Consider the following 19,747-nt stretch of genomic DNA (forward strand, 5'->3'; position numbering starts at 1 on the left):
GAAAACGTGAACCAAAATTGACCCACTTGGATGACTGAGAGGATGTCATAGTAGAGCTAAGCTTAGAAGTCAATAAGCCAATAGAAAAACTGGATTCATTGAATTTTTTGATGTTATAGAAGGTATAATATAGGAAATCATCATCTAGTTATTAAAAGATAAGCAAGGATTTTCTCAGTTAAGGATGAAAAGCTTACATCAGGTATAGGTATTGGCAAGTCAAAAGCATTTTTGAACTAACATATAGTATTCAGAATATTGAAACTAGTTTCATAAGACTAGGGTACCAGAAAAGGTAGACAAGTCAAGGGAAGCCTAGCATATCATATACATTAGATTAAGTTTATCATATCAAAAGTGGATTGTATTGCAAAAATTCTAAGTGAACAGTCAACATGACAGTATTTGCTTTACAAAGTTTATACAGCAGTGTAAATAGTTGAGGCATGGAGTGACATTACATGAAGAAAACTCAGCTATTGCAATAGATAAATAAAGAGATAAAAAAAAGCTTGAATTAGTGAAAACTACAGAGATAATAGATATATAAACCCATTTAACATATATTGAGGTGGTAGAGTGAATTAAATTAATGAAAATTAAATGTGGGTAAATATAAGAGGACTATAGAGAGATAATAGGATCATTATCTTCTCTATAACAAAATAAAACTTCCAATTTATGTACAAAGGGAATTTAAAAGAAAGAAACATTTGGAGCAGAAGTTCATGAATTTGAAGACTGCTGTCATGCTGAACATATCGACGTACATACGCTTATCTGGAGATCAAAAAGAAGTGGAAAACTTCTCAAAATGATTAATAAAATGTATTCAGTAATTATGTTAAAAGCAATATATAAACTAAAAATAGTAGAATCTATTGGAAACCAGGACAAACGTCCTCTGCAGAGCCTGGATTTTCACATATTAGGGGGAATGGGAAGAGTTTTCTTGAATTGAGCCAATGCTTGGGTAAATGAGCAATAAAAAAAAAAAATTATCTATGAACTTACTGCTATGACTCAGGAACTTGGCAATTTGACACAGTTAAAGTAGTGTAGCAGATATAAATATTCTCAAGGAGATTTCAGTGCAGGAGACAAGGAAGACAAAAAAATAAAATGAAATTAATAAAACATAGTGGAAAGAAAAGAGATAAACTAGGAAGTTAGAGAATAAGGTGGGGGATTTGTCAAATTCTTTGGACTTCTCACAAACTTGCTGAGTTAGAAACTGCATTTGGAAGTGGAAGAATACTAGACTTGCCTGTGACAGTGGGGTTGTCATGAACACTGTCCAAGGATCCTTCATCTGTCCCCGTTTTCTTCTCAAGATGTTTGAAACCGCATGTGAAGGAAGAAGTGGGAACGCATAGTATATTATGACTATCTAATTTATATCTTTATTTATAAAAGCTATAATTTATACCATTTCATTCTATATCCACATTCTACACCTAAAATTACAACAAAGTTCATCAATATTTGCAAGATCCTCCACCAGCAAAAAGATGACGACCTGCTGACACTCAGATAATGGTCAGCACTTTTTAATAATAAAATATTCTAAAATAATGTGTGTACATTTTTTTAGACACAATGCTATTGCATACTACAAAGACTAAGGTACAGTGTAAACATAACCTGTTTGTGCACTGGGAAACCAAAAATTCTCTTGATTCACCTTATTTCAATATTCAATTTATTGCAGTGGTCTGGAACCAAATCTACAGTATCTCCAAGATATGCCCATGTATTTTTTCATTATTTTCTATCTAAAATTTTATGTTATGCTATTTTAAATAATTTAAATATTCCATAAAATTTCTTATTTTACATTAAATAGCTTAGGTTAAAAGTCCATGAAACTAGTTTACAAAGTTTCATTTTTTCTAATAAAATATCACATAGTAAAAACTGCAATAATGACTTTATAGTGCTTAATACCTGCAATGAAATTTTCAGATACAAAACAAATTCGAGCTTAGTAAGGAATTTATTTTAAAAGATTATTGCAAAGGGAGGAGCAGACTGTTGCAAGAGGAAGAGGGCTGTGACTAAAACTGCAAGCATCTCAAGGATTAGGCAATATATTCTCTTTTTTAAAAAAAAGAATATGTATTTATTTTGAGAGAAAGAGAGAGAAGGAGTCAGGGAGGGGCAGAGAGAGAGAGGGACACAGAATCCCAAGCAGGCTCCATGCTGTTAGAGCAGAGCCAGACATTGGGCTCCATCTCAGGAACCATGAGATCATGACCTGAGCATAAATCAAGAGTCCTTCACTTAACAGACTGAGCCACCCAAATGCCCCAAGAATACATTTACTTTTTTTTTTTTAATGTTTATTTATTTGAGAAAGAGAGAAAGAGGGAGAGACAGAGCACGAATTGGGGGTGGGGTAGAGAGAGAGGAGACACAGAATCCGAAGCAGGCTCCAGGCTCTGAGGTGTCAGCACAGAGCCTGATGCTGGGCTGGAACACATGAACCCATAACGTCATGACCTGAGCCCACATCAGATGCTTAACTGACTGAGCCACCCAGATGCCCCAATACATCTTCTTTTATAGAGAGGAGTGAGCTAGACTAGGAAGACCGAAGTGTGAGGAAGTACAGATGAAAATGTGGTGTGATTGGATAGGGAATCAGAAAGTGTTTTACCCTGAGGCCCACGTATTCTCCAGGGGGCTATCAAAACTCAGAGGCCTGGGGGAGGAGATCAGCTTAACCACCATTCGTTGAACAAGCATTAATATGCTCTGATTGTTCGGTGGGGACAAAGCAGTTTAGCTAAATATATACGAGGCAAAAAAAAAAAAAAATGGACAAGGGGAATATGAGTGGTCTTTGTCTGGTCTTGTTATGGGTAAAAAGGGGGGCATCCATGAGTCTCATCTCTGTCATATGGGGAAGGGAGGTTGTTTGCAGAAAGCAGTTTTCCCAAATACAAAAGGTGTGGGGTAGCTTGATCATTTGTTTTCCAGGATGACAGGGGCTCAGGTATCAGGTACAGTTCAACATTGTCAATTGTATTATTTTCTTTATATGTTTGATGTATTAATACAAATACCCATTTCATAGGCATGCAAATAAAGGCACAGTGAGCTTCAGCCATTTGTTAAAGGACACCAAAGGTGAGTGGCCAAGTCCAGTGGAGCTTTGTCTCCAGGCATTCTGACTGCAGAACCTTTTAGTTTTCACATTCAGTGACCCTTAAGCTTAAATACAGTCAAAAAAACTTGGAATTACATTTTTTAATTTTTTTGATGTTTTATTTATTTTTGATAGGGAGAGAGGAAGAGAGAGAGGGCACGAGCAGAGGAGGGGCAGAAAGAGAGACAGACACAGAATCTGAAGCAGGCTCCAAACTGTCAGCACAGAGCCCGTCTTGGGGCTCAAACTCACAGACTGTGAGATCATGACCTGAGCTGAAGTTGGATGCCTAACTGACTGAGGCACCCAGGTGCCCTGAAATTACATTTTTAATTTCTGTATAAACATGTTGGATGAACCTGGATAATTCACACCCCTGCTCAGTGTCTCCCATCTATAAAATAATGTATCAGGATGGTCTTTATAATCCCTTTTCATTCCAGCATCTATGAGGAAGGGACTCATCAACAACTGAATTGACATATTATTTATTTGTTTTTGTGGGTAAGTGTTCTTTCAATAATCTTGCAGTCTTTTCATTTATCCAAAACTATAACAATATGCTTTAAATTTCATCTCAGAATTGGTCTGGCTGGGCTAACATCTGTGTACTTGTGTTCTCTCAAATAGGTGACAGCGTTTTTCTGTCTTTCCTAGGTGCCTTGGCCCCAAATGTGAACAAGGACTTTATGTATGGAGACCTGAAAACAGTAAGTTACTACAGCTCAAGATGGGTACAGGTTGGTTAACACTGGAAATGAAAACACTCTAATAGTGGCTGAATTTAAGGCAACCAAACCATTAAGATTGCTAATTCTCTCTTTTGTTTATCAGTGTTAGCCTTTACTTTTCATTCCTTTCCATATACTCATTATCCATTTACTCTTTCTCAAACAATTTTTTCTGATAGTTAAGTCCTTCCTGAGTTAAATCATTTTACTAAATGATCTAAATGGTCAATGTCATACATAGTTTACAATAGTATGATTTATCCTCTTTTGCAAAACTAGAACAGAAACTAACCTACTTTATTTTGTTGGAATATTTGAAGAGAACATATGGGATGAGTGTTACTAGATAATTTTTTCTTATTGCTCCTCACACCTGATCTGTGGAGTCTTTTAACAACCAGCAAAGCATCCTCCCACCTCAACCCAGGAGTAATTAAGAGAGACTATTGTTCCACAGCTCTCAACTGACTTGCAAAAAAAGGAGATTCCGTACCTGAGCAGCTCCTTCCTTGCCAGACTCTCTCACAGTGAGCATATGATCCACCTGGCAGTTTCTGAAAGTTCTTTGTATATGTATCATGCAGAGTGATGAAAAACAGTGTGTAACTTTAATAATGCAATTCTACAAGGGCACCGGGGTGCTTCAGTCAGTCCAGTGACCAACTCTTGATTTAGGTCCAGGTCAGGATCTCAGGGTTCAACAGGATCCAGCCCTACCTCGGGCTCTATGCTGACAGTGCGGAGCCTGCTGGGGATTCTGTCTCTCTCCGTCTTTCACTCTCTCTCTCTCTCTCTCTCTGTCCACCCCTCCCCCAAATAAATAAATAAATAAATAAATAAATAAATAAACATTTAAAAAATAATGCCGTTCTACAGATGAACGAATGTGCAGACTTTGATCTTTGAAAGGTAGGTGCTCTCTTTCCAAATCCCCCACCCCCCACCTGATTTTCTTAAGACCTATCCACCTCACTCCTTTCTTAGAGTTCCCTTCTTCCACCAGTGCACACTCTGTTGTCCTTTTATTTTGAAGTTTCTCCATCAAAGGCAGGTGATAGATTGTAGTTAATCCATTCTACAGAACAGAATATTGAGGAACAGAAAGGTTAAGCAATTGGTCCAAGATCACAAATCTAGTAAATTGGAGGGGAGGTGGTAGCAGGATTCTGATTTGAGTCTCTCTGACTCCAGAGCGCGTAAGGTCTTAAACCCCATTTTAAATCGTCTTTCTCATCTCTGTTATTTTGTGAAAAATCTTATGCTATGTTTGTGTAACTTATATTTTTATAGATTTTATAAATATAAACATATAGTTTATATTTTTCCACAACCAGTTTCTCATTACCCATTCACTCCTAGATGCTCCCTGTCAGTCTTGCTTTCTGGTGATTGATTGATTGATTGATTGATTGATTGATTTTGAGACAGATAGGGGGAGAGGGGGAGGGCCAGAGAGAGAGGGCCAGAGAATCTGAAGTGGGCTCTGTGCTGACAGCAGTGAGCCAGATGTGGGGCTCGAACTCACAAACTGTGAGATCATGACCTGAGCCGAAGTCAGATGTTTGACCACCTAAGCCACCCACACACCTCTGGTGTTCTGTTCTTCTAGAACCACTTTTAACAATAACCTCTCTAATCACCAAGAACAACATAGGGGATTTTTCAGTTCTCGTGTTTCCGTTACAGAACATTTATTTACTTCCTGTGACTATCTATTTGTTGAAACCTTCTCATTATTTTATTTCCAGGACAGTCCACTCTTCCACTCTCTTTTTTTCTTAATCTACTCTTGTGTATCCTGTGTTTTCTTGCTTGCTTCCTCCTCCAAGTTCCTGAGTATGGACATCAACTAAACCTCATTAGCTCTACACCTTTTGGCCATCCTTCCCATTACAGACATCATCTATTCCAAAATATAGCTATAAACGAACTGAAATACCTTTTCCTGTCAATCTCTAAGCCAAGAACTCAGACTCAAAATCTTAGCATAAAATGAGAGTGGGGGACTTCTTGCTACACATCTAGTTAACTAAATCCTGTTTGGTTGTTTTTTTCCCCCCCAAAACACCCTTGCCTCCATTTCTCCCTAGTGAATCAAATATTCTTATTTAGGTTTTTACCACTTGACCTTTTAATGATTATAAGAATTGCCGAGGGGTTTGTCCTGAGACCACACAGCCTTACATACTAATGTGTTTTGGGTTCTGATACTTGGTAGAAGCCTCATTATGCATACCGCATCCTCTTTACCCCGACCTTATGGTTTCCAACAAGACTCCATTCTACCTATTCTATCTTATTTAACTTTCCCTCTTTTTACAACTCTTCATTCTATTCAGGAGGATATTCTCGGTGCTCTTCCCTTATAAGCCTTATTCTGATTTCCACACCTTTGCTCTTGAAGTCAATCAGCCTGCAATTATTTCTGATTTTGCCTCTTCCAATTAAAGTTCTTCATCAGCCAATGACAAGTTACATTTCATTCTCTCCTTGAATCCTTCTATGGCTTTTCAAGTCCTCATTTACTTCTCTTTCAATGTATGCCTGCTATTTGCATATTTGTTTTATATAATTTAACAGAGGAGTGTTGTTGAAAGAGCACAATAGGACAGAAAAATTAGGCTTTTCTAAGGGCTGACTGAAAGTCATGTGACCTTAGGAATTATTTACCCTTCCAAGCCTAATTTAAGGTTTAGTGTGCTTTTGGTTTTTGTTTCTCTTTGTTTTCTTTGTTTTGTTTATTTTGATTGTGTTTTTTTAATTTTTTTAATGTTTATTTATTTTTGAGAGAGAGAGAGACAGAGAGAGAGAGAGAGAGAGTGGGGGAGGGGCAGAGAGAGAGGGAGACACAGAATCTGAAGCAGGCTCCAGGCTCTGAGCTGTCAGCACAGAGCCTGATGCGGGGGTCAAACTCATGAACCACAGGTCATGACCAGAGCTAAAGTCAGACACTTAACCAACTGAGCCACCCAGGTGCCCCAATTTTGGTTTGGATATAGTAAGGCTGGCTTCCTCCTTGCTGGGGTGAAATTATAACCAAATAAAATAATGTTTGAGAAAAAAATAGTGAAGTTCTATTCATTGTGAGAGTTCATTATACAATGTCTTTCCTTGTTCATAGTTTTGAACTGATGTGCTTTCCACCAAATATATTGTACTACATCAGGAACTTTAGAACAGGGATCATAAGTTGCATAGCATCTGTTATCAACTGCAAATCATGGAACAATATGTGGTACATATTAAGGGTTCAATAATATTTGGCAACTGTGTCTCACAGTTTTCTGTTGTTCTGTCTCTCATTGCACTTGTACAAGAGTCTGGGTCACAATAATTGCCATTCTTCAGTTTCCTCTTTTTTAGTACTGATGCATAGGGGCACTTGTACCCCAATGTTCATAGCAGCACTCTCAACAATAGCCAAATTATGGAAAGAACCTAAATGTCCATCAACTGATGAGTGGATAAAGAAATTGTGGTTTATATACACAATGGAGTACTACGTGGCAATGAGAAAGAATGAACTCTGGCCCTTTGTAGCAACGTGGATGGAACTGGAGAGTGTGATGCTAAGTGAAGTAAGTCATACAGTGAAAGACAGATACCATATGTTTTCACTCTTACGTGGATCCTGAGAAACTTAACAGAAACCCATGGGGGAGGGGAAGGAAAAAAAAAAAAAGAGGTTAGAGTGGGAGAGAGCCAAAGCATAAGAGACTCTTAAAAACTGAGAACAAACTGAGGGTTGATGGGGGGGTGGGAGGGAGGGGAGGGTGGGTAATGTGTATTGAGGAGGGCACCTTTTGGGATGAGCACTGGGTGTTGTATGGAAACCAATTTGACAACAAATTTCATATATTGAAAAAAAATAAATTTCCTCTTTTTAAACTCCTTTTATTAATTACATTAATCTTCTATTATTGTTTCCTTTATTTAACATTCTGCTTCTATTTTTTAAGCAGGAAGTTTGATGTAATATATATTGATGTAGGACACATGGTTTGAAAATGATTCTTAGCCGCTAGCAATTGATTCTTAAATAAGTGACTTCTACTTCCTATGCCTCTAAAGTGACAAGGAACTCTGTTTTGCTTCTAAGGTACTGGAGATAAATGCTTGTTTGGGAGCTATAAATAGCCAGTGGCCATAGCCATTAAGGCAATAGACTTATGTCAGATAATCCTGCCCAGCAACTCGTTGCACAGCAACTGTTGGTTTTATACAGACACACTTTTCCCCAAAATGCTATGAAAGCATTCTCATGGCTGTGCTTACAACAGAAATGTGTTAAGGTAGCTTGGTGTCCTGGGTGCCAAGTTTGTGTGGTTTATTTAACATTTTTTTTTTTTACATTTATTTATTTTTGAGAGACAGAGTGAGACAAAGTGAGAGTGGGGGAGGGGCAGAGAGAGAGGGAGACACAGGATCTAAAGCAGGCTCTGGGCTCTGAGCTGTCAGCACAGAGCCCAATGCAGGGCTCGAACTCATGAACCATGAGATCATAAACTGAGCTGAAGTCGGATGCTCAAGCGACTGAGTCACCCACGCGCCCCTGTGTGGTTTATTTTAGCCTAGCGTGTCCTGTGTTGATTGTGGTCTGTCCCACACAATCAATTCATTATAATTATAATTCATGTATTAAGTTCTTGTTTTATTTATAGATATATTTTGTATCACTCTTACTGTGTTACATATGTATTTGCTTATTTGTTCGTATCTGTATATCACACCACCAAACAGTAGCCTATATGTAGGCCGAAATCATATCTTAGTAAATTTTGTATCCCCAGAAGTAGTAATGTATATTTTTTGTATTACTTAAGAATATTTAACTTGAGTCCAAAAAACAAGATGATAAATGGAGTATAGATTAAACTCATGAGATACATTAAACATAGATAGGAAGTAAATTTATAAGTAGCTTAGAAGATATCATATGACTAAGATATAGGCATCATTCACCAATTATGGTAAATATGGATAGTAGGTAAGTTATAGGAGCTATTAAACAACATGTTAAAGATAAAACATATGGAATCTATGATAAACAAAAATTTTATTTATAGATAAGAAGAATAGAAAAAAAGTCATAAGGCATGATAATGCCATGTCTAGAATGGCGGCTGTGTGATACCTAAATCAGTCAACTATTAATGACATCCGTTGTGGTTTTGTCCTGGTCCCACATGCTCTCAGCATAAGAAATGCAGGTAAAATTCATAGATATTCCCCAGTCTTATTGATGAGCTACAGCTGTGGCCATGCATGCATGATGCTGTGTGCCTGATAAAGTGTGAGTTGACCCCAGGTACCTTTCATCTGTAGGATTCCCTTTGCTCAAACCTCAACTCTGGTGATCTTTCTAACATGATCAGCAGAGAGACAGAACAGAGAAATATTTCATAATCTAGCATTCAGATACTGTGGGCCTTCCTACTTGGATGCAATTCTATGTGTATTAACACAACCCCATCTCTGTCCTCCTGCTTCTCACTGTGTGTTTTAAATTAACTAAGTTAATCATGTGATTTGTGAATATTACTTTGTTCTGTGAATGTTTCTGTTCAAAACTTCCTTAGTTTATCTGGTAGTGTTTTTGAAGGCTACCATTGCATCCACAAAATTGCCCACAGGATAGCAGTTACAAATCACCTAAAAATTACTCATACAGGCTTTTTGAATTAAACTACATTCTACCCTATTCAGTTTGCTCGGCATGCAACAGATATTTAGTTTGTTTCTGCCTCTAGACTCTCTCTTCAACCACTGAATGAACTTGAATTAATTTACCACTTGATTTTCCTACACGTGTTCTCTTTTTTAGGTTTAGCATCATGCTTATGTTCAATGGCACCTACTACCAGCCACCCTTCTTCCTTATTTCAGGAAGACTCATATCTGAGTCTCCATCCAACTGAGCATCACGTATATAATTGCCATCCTGGAGAACCGCATCATAATTACCATAATACACAAGAACCCCAGCCTTCATGAGCCTCAGTATGTATTCTTATCCATGTTGGCAGCCACCGACACAGGCATGTCAGCATCTACACTGCCTACTGTACCTAATATGTTTCTCCTTAACCACAGGATTGAGTTCCATGGTTGCCTAGCTCCGACGTTCTTCATCCACACTTCTCTTCTGTGGAGTCAGCCCTCCTGTAAGCCATGGCTTTTGATTGCTTTGTTGCCATACGCAACCCGCTGTGCTACACTGTGGTCCTGACCCATTCCCGCATTACTCAGGTGGGATTGGCTGCTATGGCTTGAGGAGTGACACTGATGGCCTTCTTACTCATCCAGCTCAAATGGCTTCCCTTCTGTAAGAACATCATCCTATCCCACTCATTCTGCTTCCACCCTGAAGTGATGAAGCTAGCTTGTGTGTCCATTCATGTGAACATCACCCATGGGTTGGCATTGGTTCTCTGCACCTTTGGTGTTGACTCTGTCTTTATTGTTTCTGTCTTATGCTTTGATCTTGAAGACAGTTCTTAGCATTGCTTCTGGGGAAGGATGACTTAAGGAACTCAACACACATGTCTACCACATTGTCATGGTCCTCATTGTCTAGGACCCGCTTATTGGCTTAGTTCTGATCCACAGGACAGGCAGATACAACTCCCCTTTACCCCACATCACTATGTCCAACATTATCCTTTTCCTCACACCTGTCCTCAACTCTTTTGTTTCTAGTGTGAAAAGAAAACAAATTAGAAGTCCAAAATGTAGACTGTTTGCACTTAACTAGGTTGATGGAACAGAGTAAGATCCCTTTGAGGGACTGACTGAAAGTTACCAGGGATATTGAAAAAAGAAGAATCAACAGACATTATTTTCCTGTGTGCTGAGGTACTTCCTTTAGTACATCTCTGTATGGTTTTATTGTAATTTTTCTAGAAATATAGTATTCCTTTCTGGTTTTAAATATTTGATCAAGAAAGATGCCCAAAACCCCTTTCACCTTCACTTATGTTTCTCATTCCTGGTGTTTACAGCACTCACCTATGAGCCCATTTCAATCTAAAGAGTCCTACAGATACTTCTATCTGAGACTCCCACATGTATAGCTATATGGCTGAAATATTATTTAAAATAAAATATTTACATTGTTATACAGACATATACTATCTTTTGGGAGTTTGAGATATTATAGAGGGGAATATTCCAAATGAGAGAAAAGAAGGCTTATTTTCATTTTCATAATTTTTATTTAAATATGTTTATGTTTTATGATTCCTTTGCTGAAACCATCCCAATCTAAGCCTCATATAACATGAAAATTCAGTGAGAGATTAAAATGAAAATATAACAAAGCAGTGTACCTAAAATCTGCCATTTATGTAATGTATCCTTGATTTTCTCAGGTTGTATTAATTTAGATTTCATATTTAGTTGAAGATATAAATATATACTGCTTAAGCTAAAATCAGGACTCTGAAACTTATCTGTTATGTATCCAGGGAACATAATGACCCTGATTTCTGTGCTTCAGTGTCTCTATCAGTGAAAATGAGTTAATAATGGTATCTACTCTGTAAGGACACTGTAAGAAGAAATGTGATAAGTTATGTAATATGTCTGTAACAATGAAAAGTATGTTGCAAATGTTCAGTGAATATGAATCATTTTATTATAAACCAAAAATATGGTAGAGGACAAAGGCCAAGCCAGGATTTAAAGATAAATACAAATGAATAAAGGCTTCTGTCATTCAGATGGTGATATCAAAGGTGACCAGAGGATAATACAGTTTGTTCAAAGACATATTTAGAGTTCTCTTTTTATATATATTTTATAAAATATGTTTGTTTGCAAATATGTAAAATGATTCAGACCAGGTTTATATATTTCATATTTGTGTATATCATATTTATATGCCCAATATTATCATTGCAGATCAGAGACAGGCATCAAATTCTTTATATATACTAGTGATGTCTCTAAATTAACTATAATACAGCAGAGCTAGACATTATTACTTCATCCATTTAAAATTTTTTCATGTTTATTTATTTACTTTGAGAGAGAGAGAGAGAGAGAGCAGGGGGAGGGGCCAAGAGAGAGGGAAAGAGAGAATCCCAAGCAGGCTCCATGTTGTCAGCACAGAGCCCAATGTGAGACTCTATCTCATGAACCTTGAGATCATGACCTGAGCCAAAATCAATTCAGACAGTTAACCAACTGAGCCACCCAGGTGCCCTATTACTTCATCCTTTTTTAATCAAGTTATGTGGACATGAATTCATGGTTCATTAATTTATTGATTCAATAATAATATTTAATTCTTTTATTTTCACCTTTTGTCCTTTGTGACTCCTTATTTTACATCTTCACACAACCATTCTGGGGTTCACTATATACCACACTGTATGGGACAGATGAATCAGACAAAAATGCCATCATTTAGGGAAGTACCACTTAGTAAGTGAGACAAGACAGGAATACATTGGCATACTTTTTTTTTTTTTTTTTTTTCAACATTTATTTATTTTTTGGGACAGAGAGAGACAGAGCATGAACGGGGGAGGGGCAGAGAGAGAGGGAGACACAGAATCGGAAACAGGCTCCAGGCTCTGAGCCATCAGCCCAGAGCCCGACGCGGGGCTCGAACTCACGGACCGCGAGATCGTGACCTGGCTGAAGTCGAACGCTTAACCGACTGCGCCACCCAGGCGCCCCTACATTGGCATACTTTAAGACAGAATCAGGGGCGCCTGGGTGGCGCAGTCGGTTAAGCGTCTGACTTCGGCCAGGTCACGATCTCGCGGTCCGTGAGTTCGAGCCCCGCGTCGGGCTCTGGGCTGATGGCTCAGAGCCTGGAGCCTGTTTCCGATTCTGTGTCTCCCTCTCTCTCTGCCCCTCCCCCGTTCATGCTCTGTCTCTCTCTGTCCCAAAATATAAATAAATGTTGAAAAAAAAAATTTAAAAAAAAAAAAAAAAGACAGAATCAAATAAAGTATCCAATCCACTTCATAACAGACAGAATATGCCATTAAGTTACCTCATCATTTAATTTATAAGTGAAGAAATGTAAAACAAAATTATCAGGAAAGGTCACAGATTCAAAGGAAGGATCTCAGGGACTCAAGCTTAAGGACTCAACACTGTCATGTCACTTTTCCTCTCTGGGGCATCCTCTTATATCTGCTTCTTTTCTCCTCCATACTCATGCTCTCCTAATGTAGACAGGTATGGCTTCCACAAAGCTATGGAACATGATGACCACATGTGATGTGATCTCCTTCCAGAAAGGAGACTCTTTCACGCTAACTCTAGCATAAAACATGAAGGAGATTTTCTTTCCTCAGTTTTTAATATCTATAGCTGAAAGATCAGAGGAGGGATATGGTAGAATTTTATTATTGGTCTCATTCAAACTCTACAGACAAGTAAGGATTTCCTCAAAGGAAAATTGTGCAGTGTTTTAAGACAATGAAACAGTTGCTGAAAAATGATCCCCAGTTCCCTCTACTCATGCTCAGGGAAGTCAGAGTTAGGAGGCTTTTGGCCAGACTCACAATAAAGAAAATGATTAAATCAGGCCTTAAAAGATGAAGAAACAGTTTAAGAATTAGAATTTTATTTAATTTTTTCAGCGTCTTAATTATACTTCTCAAATAATCTCTCCATAAAGGTAAAGACCATACTTAAAAAAAAATAACTCCCTTTATCTTGTTAATACCTAACAGATAGAGCTTACTGAATGCTTTTGGAATTGAGATAGATTTCCAGCTTCCATAATACTTCTCTTGATCTTCTCTGTCTTGCAGGCCGAAGTTCTTGGCAACCCCAGTCCTCACTAGCTTACTTTCCTCTGAATTCATATTAACAATTCAAAGCAAGTCTCAGCCTTACTAATTACATTATGTAACATGGTTTTGCTGCTATTTCCTGATTTCCATGGGTAGAATGTAAGCTATACGAATATTAAATCTATGTCTTTTATATGATTCTGGTGTCTACCGAATATGTCAGACATTAAAATATTTTCCAGTTGATTGCTTGAGCTATCCTTTAGAAATTCATTCAAAGCTCTCTTAAAGTTGTTTGAAATTCTTGCTAATGATAACTGCATGTTTGTTCATTCCCATGGACAATTAAGTCTCTCTCTTTACTTGCTTCCTATGCTGATCCTAGCAGGACAATTCTTCCTTTGCTTACTCTAACTTCAAGAGCTGACCCTAGAAGAGAATAAACGAATTTGTTTTTCCTCTTGGAAAGTTAGGAGAAAAAAAAAAAAAAAAAGATGTAGCCTTGCTTCAACAGGCAGAATATAACCCTATCTACCCTCAGTATGAAATGTGAAACAAAACAATATCCAAATAAGGCATGAATTCTGAATGAAGTAGCAAAATGAGTAAGAATAACTATTTCTCAGATCCTTATATATTATTCTTTTCAGAAAGCTTCTTTACTTTTTGTTAAAAGTCAGAAGGTTCAGACATTAGCTAGTATCCAACTACAAGAAGTAGTCAGAAATAATAAACATACCGTCATAAATTTATCATCAATTTTGAATTTTCGTGCTTCAGCTTAAACAACATTGCCAGTCAAGAATTAGGAGACATTTTGTTTTCTCTATAGAATTAATCCTTCATTGATCTTTTACAATCCAGAGTTGGACTCCTCAGTTTAGCACCTGGAGCGATGTGATTTTCCTCCAACTCACACACCAAACACATTGAGCTTGGCTTCCTGTTGTCATTTCTCCTTACCACTACCAAAGTCATCATTCATGATCACAGTTATGATCTTTTATCTAAGCGTTCTGCCTCTCCTTCCCTCATTAGTTAGATTAATTATTTCTTGAGAAAACCTAAGTATTTTATTGTTTTGAATTCATGGTGCCTAACATACTACTTGGCACACAGTAGATCCTGAATAGCAGTTTTTAAATTGGTTATCTCTTCTAATATAGAGAAAATATCATTCCCCAGCAATGACACGTTGCACCCAAAATCGCTTGCGCAGGGCAGCCTGGATCTGCCGGGATTTGAGACTATAGACGAGAGGGTTGAGCAGTGGTGTCATGAGGAGGTAGGCATTACTCATGGTGGTATACAGAATTGGGGAAGTGTCCTCGGTATAACGATGCAGCACTGCCAAGCTGATTAGGGGCAGGTAGAACACAAGCACCGTGCATAGGTGACAGGCACAGGTGTGCAGTGACCTCCAGTTTCTGTCTTGAGTCTCCAGCTTCATAATAGTGTCCAAGATCTTCATGTATGAAGCTAAGATGAAGACAACATCCACTGCAAATGTGCAGAGAACAAAAACCAATCCATAGGCACTGCTGAAGGTAATGTCCCCACAGGCTAAGTTCAGCATATCTGGGTAGTAGCAATAGGAGTGTGAGAGGATATTGGCCCCACAGAAAGGAAAAGTCCTAAGGAAAAAAGGCAGAGGAGCCAGGAGAGTGGCACCTCGTATGAGGGCAGCTCCACTAAGGCATGCAACCGTGTAGTGGGTAAGGATCTTGGTATAGTTTAATGGAGCACAGATAGCTACCAAACGGTCAAAAGCCATGGCCACCAGGACACCTGATTCTACTGAGGAGAGGGTGTGGATGAAGAACATCTGGGTTAGGCAGGCATTAAGGCCAATGTCGCGGACATCAAACCAGAAGATAGCCAAGACACTAGGCATTGTTGACAATGAAAGGCCTAGATCAGTAAGGGCTAGCATAGCCAAAAAATAGAACTGAGGTTCATGAAGGTTCTTCTCTGCTCTAACTAGGATAAGAAGAACAGCATTACCCACAAGGGCTATGAAGTACAGGACACAGAAGGGGATAGAGATCCATATATGTGCAGCCTCCAGACCAGGAATACCAATGAAGGAGAAAGTGGGCCAATTAAAGAAAGTGTTATTAAAAGCCAACATAGTAAGATGCACATAGGACTGTAGTTCAGGATACTTGCAAACCTATAAAAGAGAAACCATGTGTCAGGAAATGTGAAAGCCAAATTTAAAGTAAATAGGTTATTGATGCACAGAATATAAAATTAAAATATGGAGAACTGAAAAATTGAGTTTCTATTTTGAGCTTCATAACTATTTTGATATGTGGATGGCAACTAAGTACATGAAAAGATGTAGAACATCATTATTTATTAGGTAAATGTAAATAAATACAATAGGATACCATTAGAATGGCTAGAATTAAAAAGACTGAAAATTCCATGTGTTGATGAGGATATGAACAGCTGGAACTCTCTCTCCTGGAATGTAAGTGGTACAACTTCTTTGGAACACAGTTTGGCAGTTTCTTATAAAGTTATACATACACTTATCATACAGTTAGCATTACCCAGAAATTTCACTCTTAAAAGTTGGCCCAAGAGTCAAAAGACATGAATAGATGCTTCTCCAAAGAAGACATCCAGATGGCCAACCAACACATGAAAAAATTCTCAACGTCATTCATCATCAGGGAAATACAAATCAAAACCACAATGAGATACCACCTTACACCTGTCAGAATGGCTAACATTAACAACTCAGGCAACAACAGATATTGGCGAGGATGCAGAGAAAGAGGATCTCTTGCACTGCTGGTGGGAATGCAAGCTGGTGCAGCCACTCTGGAAAACAGTACGAAAGTTCCTCAAAAACTTAAAAATAGAACTACCCTATGACCCAGCAATTGCACTACTAGGTATTTATCCAAGGGGTACAGGTATGCTGTTTCGAAGGGACACATGCACCCCCATGTTTATAGCAGCACTATCAACAATAGCCAAGGTATGGAAAGAGCCCAAATGTCCATCGATGGATGAATGGATAAAGAAGATGTGGTACATATATACAATGGAGTATTATTCAGCAATCAAAATGAATGAAATCTTGCCATTTGCAACAACATGGATGGAACTAGAGGGTATTATGCTAAGTGAAATTAGTCAGAGAAGACAAATATCATATGACTTCACTCATATGAGGGCTTTAAGACACAAAATAGATGAACATAAGGGAAGGGAAGCAAAAATAATATAAAAACAGGGAGGGGGACAAAACATAAGAGACTCTTAAATATTGAGAACAAACAGAGGGTTACTGGAAGGGTTGTGGGGAGAAGGGATGGGCTAAATGGGTAGGGGGCATTAGGGAATCTACTCTTGAAATCATTGTTGCACTATATGCTAACTAATTTGGGTGTAAATTAAAAAAATAAATTAAAAAAAAATGTTGGGCCAAGAGAAATGAAAACTCATGTTCACACAAAGACTTGTACACATTTATCCATAATATTTTTATTCATACTAGCAAAAAACCCAGAAAAAAAACGAATATACAACCACTGTTGAATGAATAAACAAACTGTGACAAATCCACACAATTTAAATCAAAGAGGGGGGGTGCCTGAGTGGCTCAGTCAGTTGAGTATTTGACTCTTGATTTTGGTCATGATCTTGTGGTTCGTGAATTCGAGCCCTGTGTCAGGCTCTGCACTGACAGTGCAGAGTCTAGTTGGGATTCTCTCTCACCCTCTCTCTCCTTCTCTCTCTCTCTCAAAATAAATACATAAATAAACTTTTTTTTTTTTAAAAAAAGGAAGAGGGGCGCCTGGGTGGCGCAGTCGGTTAAGCGTCCGACTTCAGCCAGGTCACGATCTCGCGGTCCGTGAGTTCGAGCCCCGCATCGGGCTCTGGGCTGATGGCTCAGAGCCTGGAGCCTGTTTCCGATTCTGTGTCTCCCTCTCTCTCTGCCCCTCGCCCGTTCATGTTCTGTCTCTCTCTGTCCCAAAAATAAATAAACGTTGAAAAAAAAAATTAAAAAAAAAAAAAGGAAGAGATTACTGATAGATGCAACAGAATGAATGGATCACTAATGCTATGTGAAAGAAGGCAAAAATAAAAGGTCAAAGATGTATGACCTCATTTATATGAAATTCTAGAAAAAACAATGCCATAGTGATATTTGCTCAGAGGTATGAGAGATGAACAGGGAGTGTGAAGAGATTGGCTACAAACAGGCAGATCTATCTTTTTGGGAGATGAAAATGTCCCATACTGGGGTGCCTGGGTGGCTCAGTCAGTTGAGCGTCCAACTTCATTTCAGGTCATAATCTCATGGTTCGTGAGTTTGAGCCCCATGTCGGGCTCTGTGCTGACAGCTCAGAGCCTGGATCCTGCTTCAGATTCTGTGTCTCCTCTCTTTGCCCCTCCCCTGCTCTGTCTGTCTGTCTGTCTCTCTCTCTCTCTCTCAAAAATGAATAAACATTAAAAAAAATTTTTTTAAAGAAAATGCCCATACCATGGCTAATGCACTGACTGAATGGTGTGTGTGTGTATATATATATATATATATATATATATATATATATATATATTTCATCATACTGTACTATTAAAACAGGTAAATTTTATTCTAGGTAGTTTTCACCTCCATAAAGCTAATCAAAAATATAAGATTTTTGTCTAAGAAATAGCTTTTTAATTATTCTAAATCTGTAGTTCATCAAAATGTATCTCTTCAGGATATCTTCTGCAAATCCTTCCTTTCAACTCATTCACAAAGAAAATGTCACTGTAGTTTGTGAAATTACTTGACCCCACTACTAGAAATTTATTGTATCTAGGATGAGTGCCAAGTTATATTTTTTTACACATTTACCTATTTGACTCTGATCTAAATGGTGCACATCCACACTGAAAAAAAAAAAAATCTCTATGTCCTCTTTTAATATTTTTGTCAACAGTGTCTTTCATTTTTTCTCCATTTTAAAGAATTATAACACCCTACATGCATCCTATCCCTTAGAAATCTAAAGGTGGCTTTGAACAAAAGCCATGGCTTCTCTAGTTCAAATTGATTTACTTATCTTCTTCTCTTCTGATTTATATAAAATTTATGGACAACTTGAGTACTCTCAAGGCTTTAGTTAACTCCCAAATTTCCATATCCAACCCACATACCTTTTCTGAATATATATTCAGCTGACCCATAGATCATAGCTATCTCTACCCATATGCTTCAAAGGAAATTCAAATGTGTACGCTAAGCATAAGGGCTAATTTAACCCTTATCAATGCTTACAACTTTTTCTTGTGCTTTCTCCAGAAATATCCCTCTTTCTTACATACCTCATGAACTTCTCTTCAGTCTTAAAAATAAATCTTAAATTTATCTTGTCCAAAAAGTATTCCCTAACCCCTTTCAAAATAATTGAACAAACTTCCTTCTTTGGTACCTTTTAATGCTCCTATCATTACACCCATAACTTTTGAATTTTTTATTATTTTTCTGCCCTGTCGACTAATCTGCAAGTACTTGAGATTACAGGTTATTTCTTTAAATGAGATTTTTTTCCCTGAAAAACCTTATATATTATGATAAACAATTTGTATAGGTAAATGGCTGACTTGATTAATAAGGATTGAGGTAAATTGCTTGATTTCACTAATTTCACTAAATTTCAGGGTTTTTTTCAGTAAATTTGTATTAATGATACTTTATTAAGTAATTATGTGAGGATTAAATGTATGAGACAGAGCAAAAGCACACTGCACACTCACTGCCTAAAACCTTACCAATCAACATTTGTTTCTTGGCCTTTATCATACTCAATTCAATACAAATGTATGTCTAAGTGAATTGCAAACATTATAAAAATCCTTATTAACTTCGCTAGGACACACACTGATTGTTAGGAAATATTAAAATATTTCTACAAAATAATATACTCTCACATTCTTTTACTCTGAGATTTCATATTAAAACCATGAATGGATTTTATTAAAAATCAAAGTATATGAGAGAATTGATATGTATATATAAGTTGTTATATATACATATAGGTCAGAGTATCTATCTAGTGTGTATCAAACCTCTCCCATGTGTTATTTATATTTTTGAA

The 19,747-nt window shown here is 37.6% G+C and overlaps 1 protein-coding gene and 2 pseudogenes across 2 annotated transcripts in view; 1 reads left to right on the plus strand and 2 right to left on the minus strand.

The window, feature by feature from the left end:
* LOC112865222 (olfactory receptor 52Z1P-like) overlaps positions 1-19,747 on the minus strand; it is a 52,353-nt pseudogene that overhangs the window by 23,647 nt on the left and 8,959 nt on the right. The gene's annotated exons all lie outside the window — the stretch shown is intronic.
* Positions 9,717-10,636, plus strand: LOC112865705 (olfactory receptor 51I1-like; annotated as a pseudogene).
* Positions 13,447-15,861, minus strand: LOC112866132 (olfactory receptor 51I1-like). Its single transcript, XM_025929170.2, has one exon. The coding sequence runs from the start codon at positions 15,769-15,771 to the stop codon at positions 14,815-14,817; it is 957 nt and encodes a 318-aa protein (XP_025784955.1). The 5' UTR covers positions 15,772-15,861; the 3' UTR covers positions 13,447-14,814.

The sequence above is a fragment of the Puma concolor genome, chromosome D1, assembly GCF_028749965.1.
Source record: "Puma concolor isolate L17-30 chromosome D1, mPumCon1.1.hap2, whole genome shotgun sequence".
In the NCBI taxonomy this organism is placed as follows: Eukaryota; Metazoa; Chordata; class Mammalia; order Carnivora; family Felidae; genus Puma; species Puma concolor.

Excerpts from the sequence above, each read along its gene's own strand:
- LOC112866132 (XM_025929170.2), bottom strand. The coding sequence starts at position 15,771 with ATGTTGGCTTTTAATAACACTTTCTTTAATTGGCCCACTTTCTCCTTC.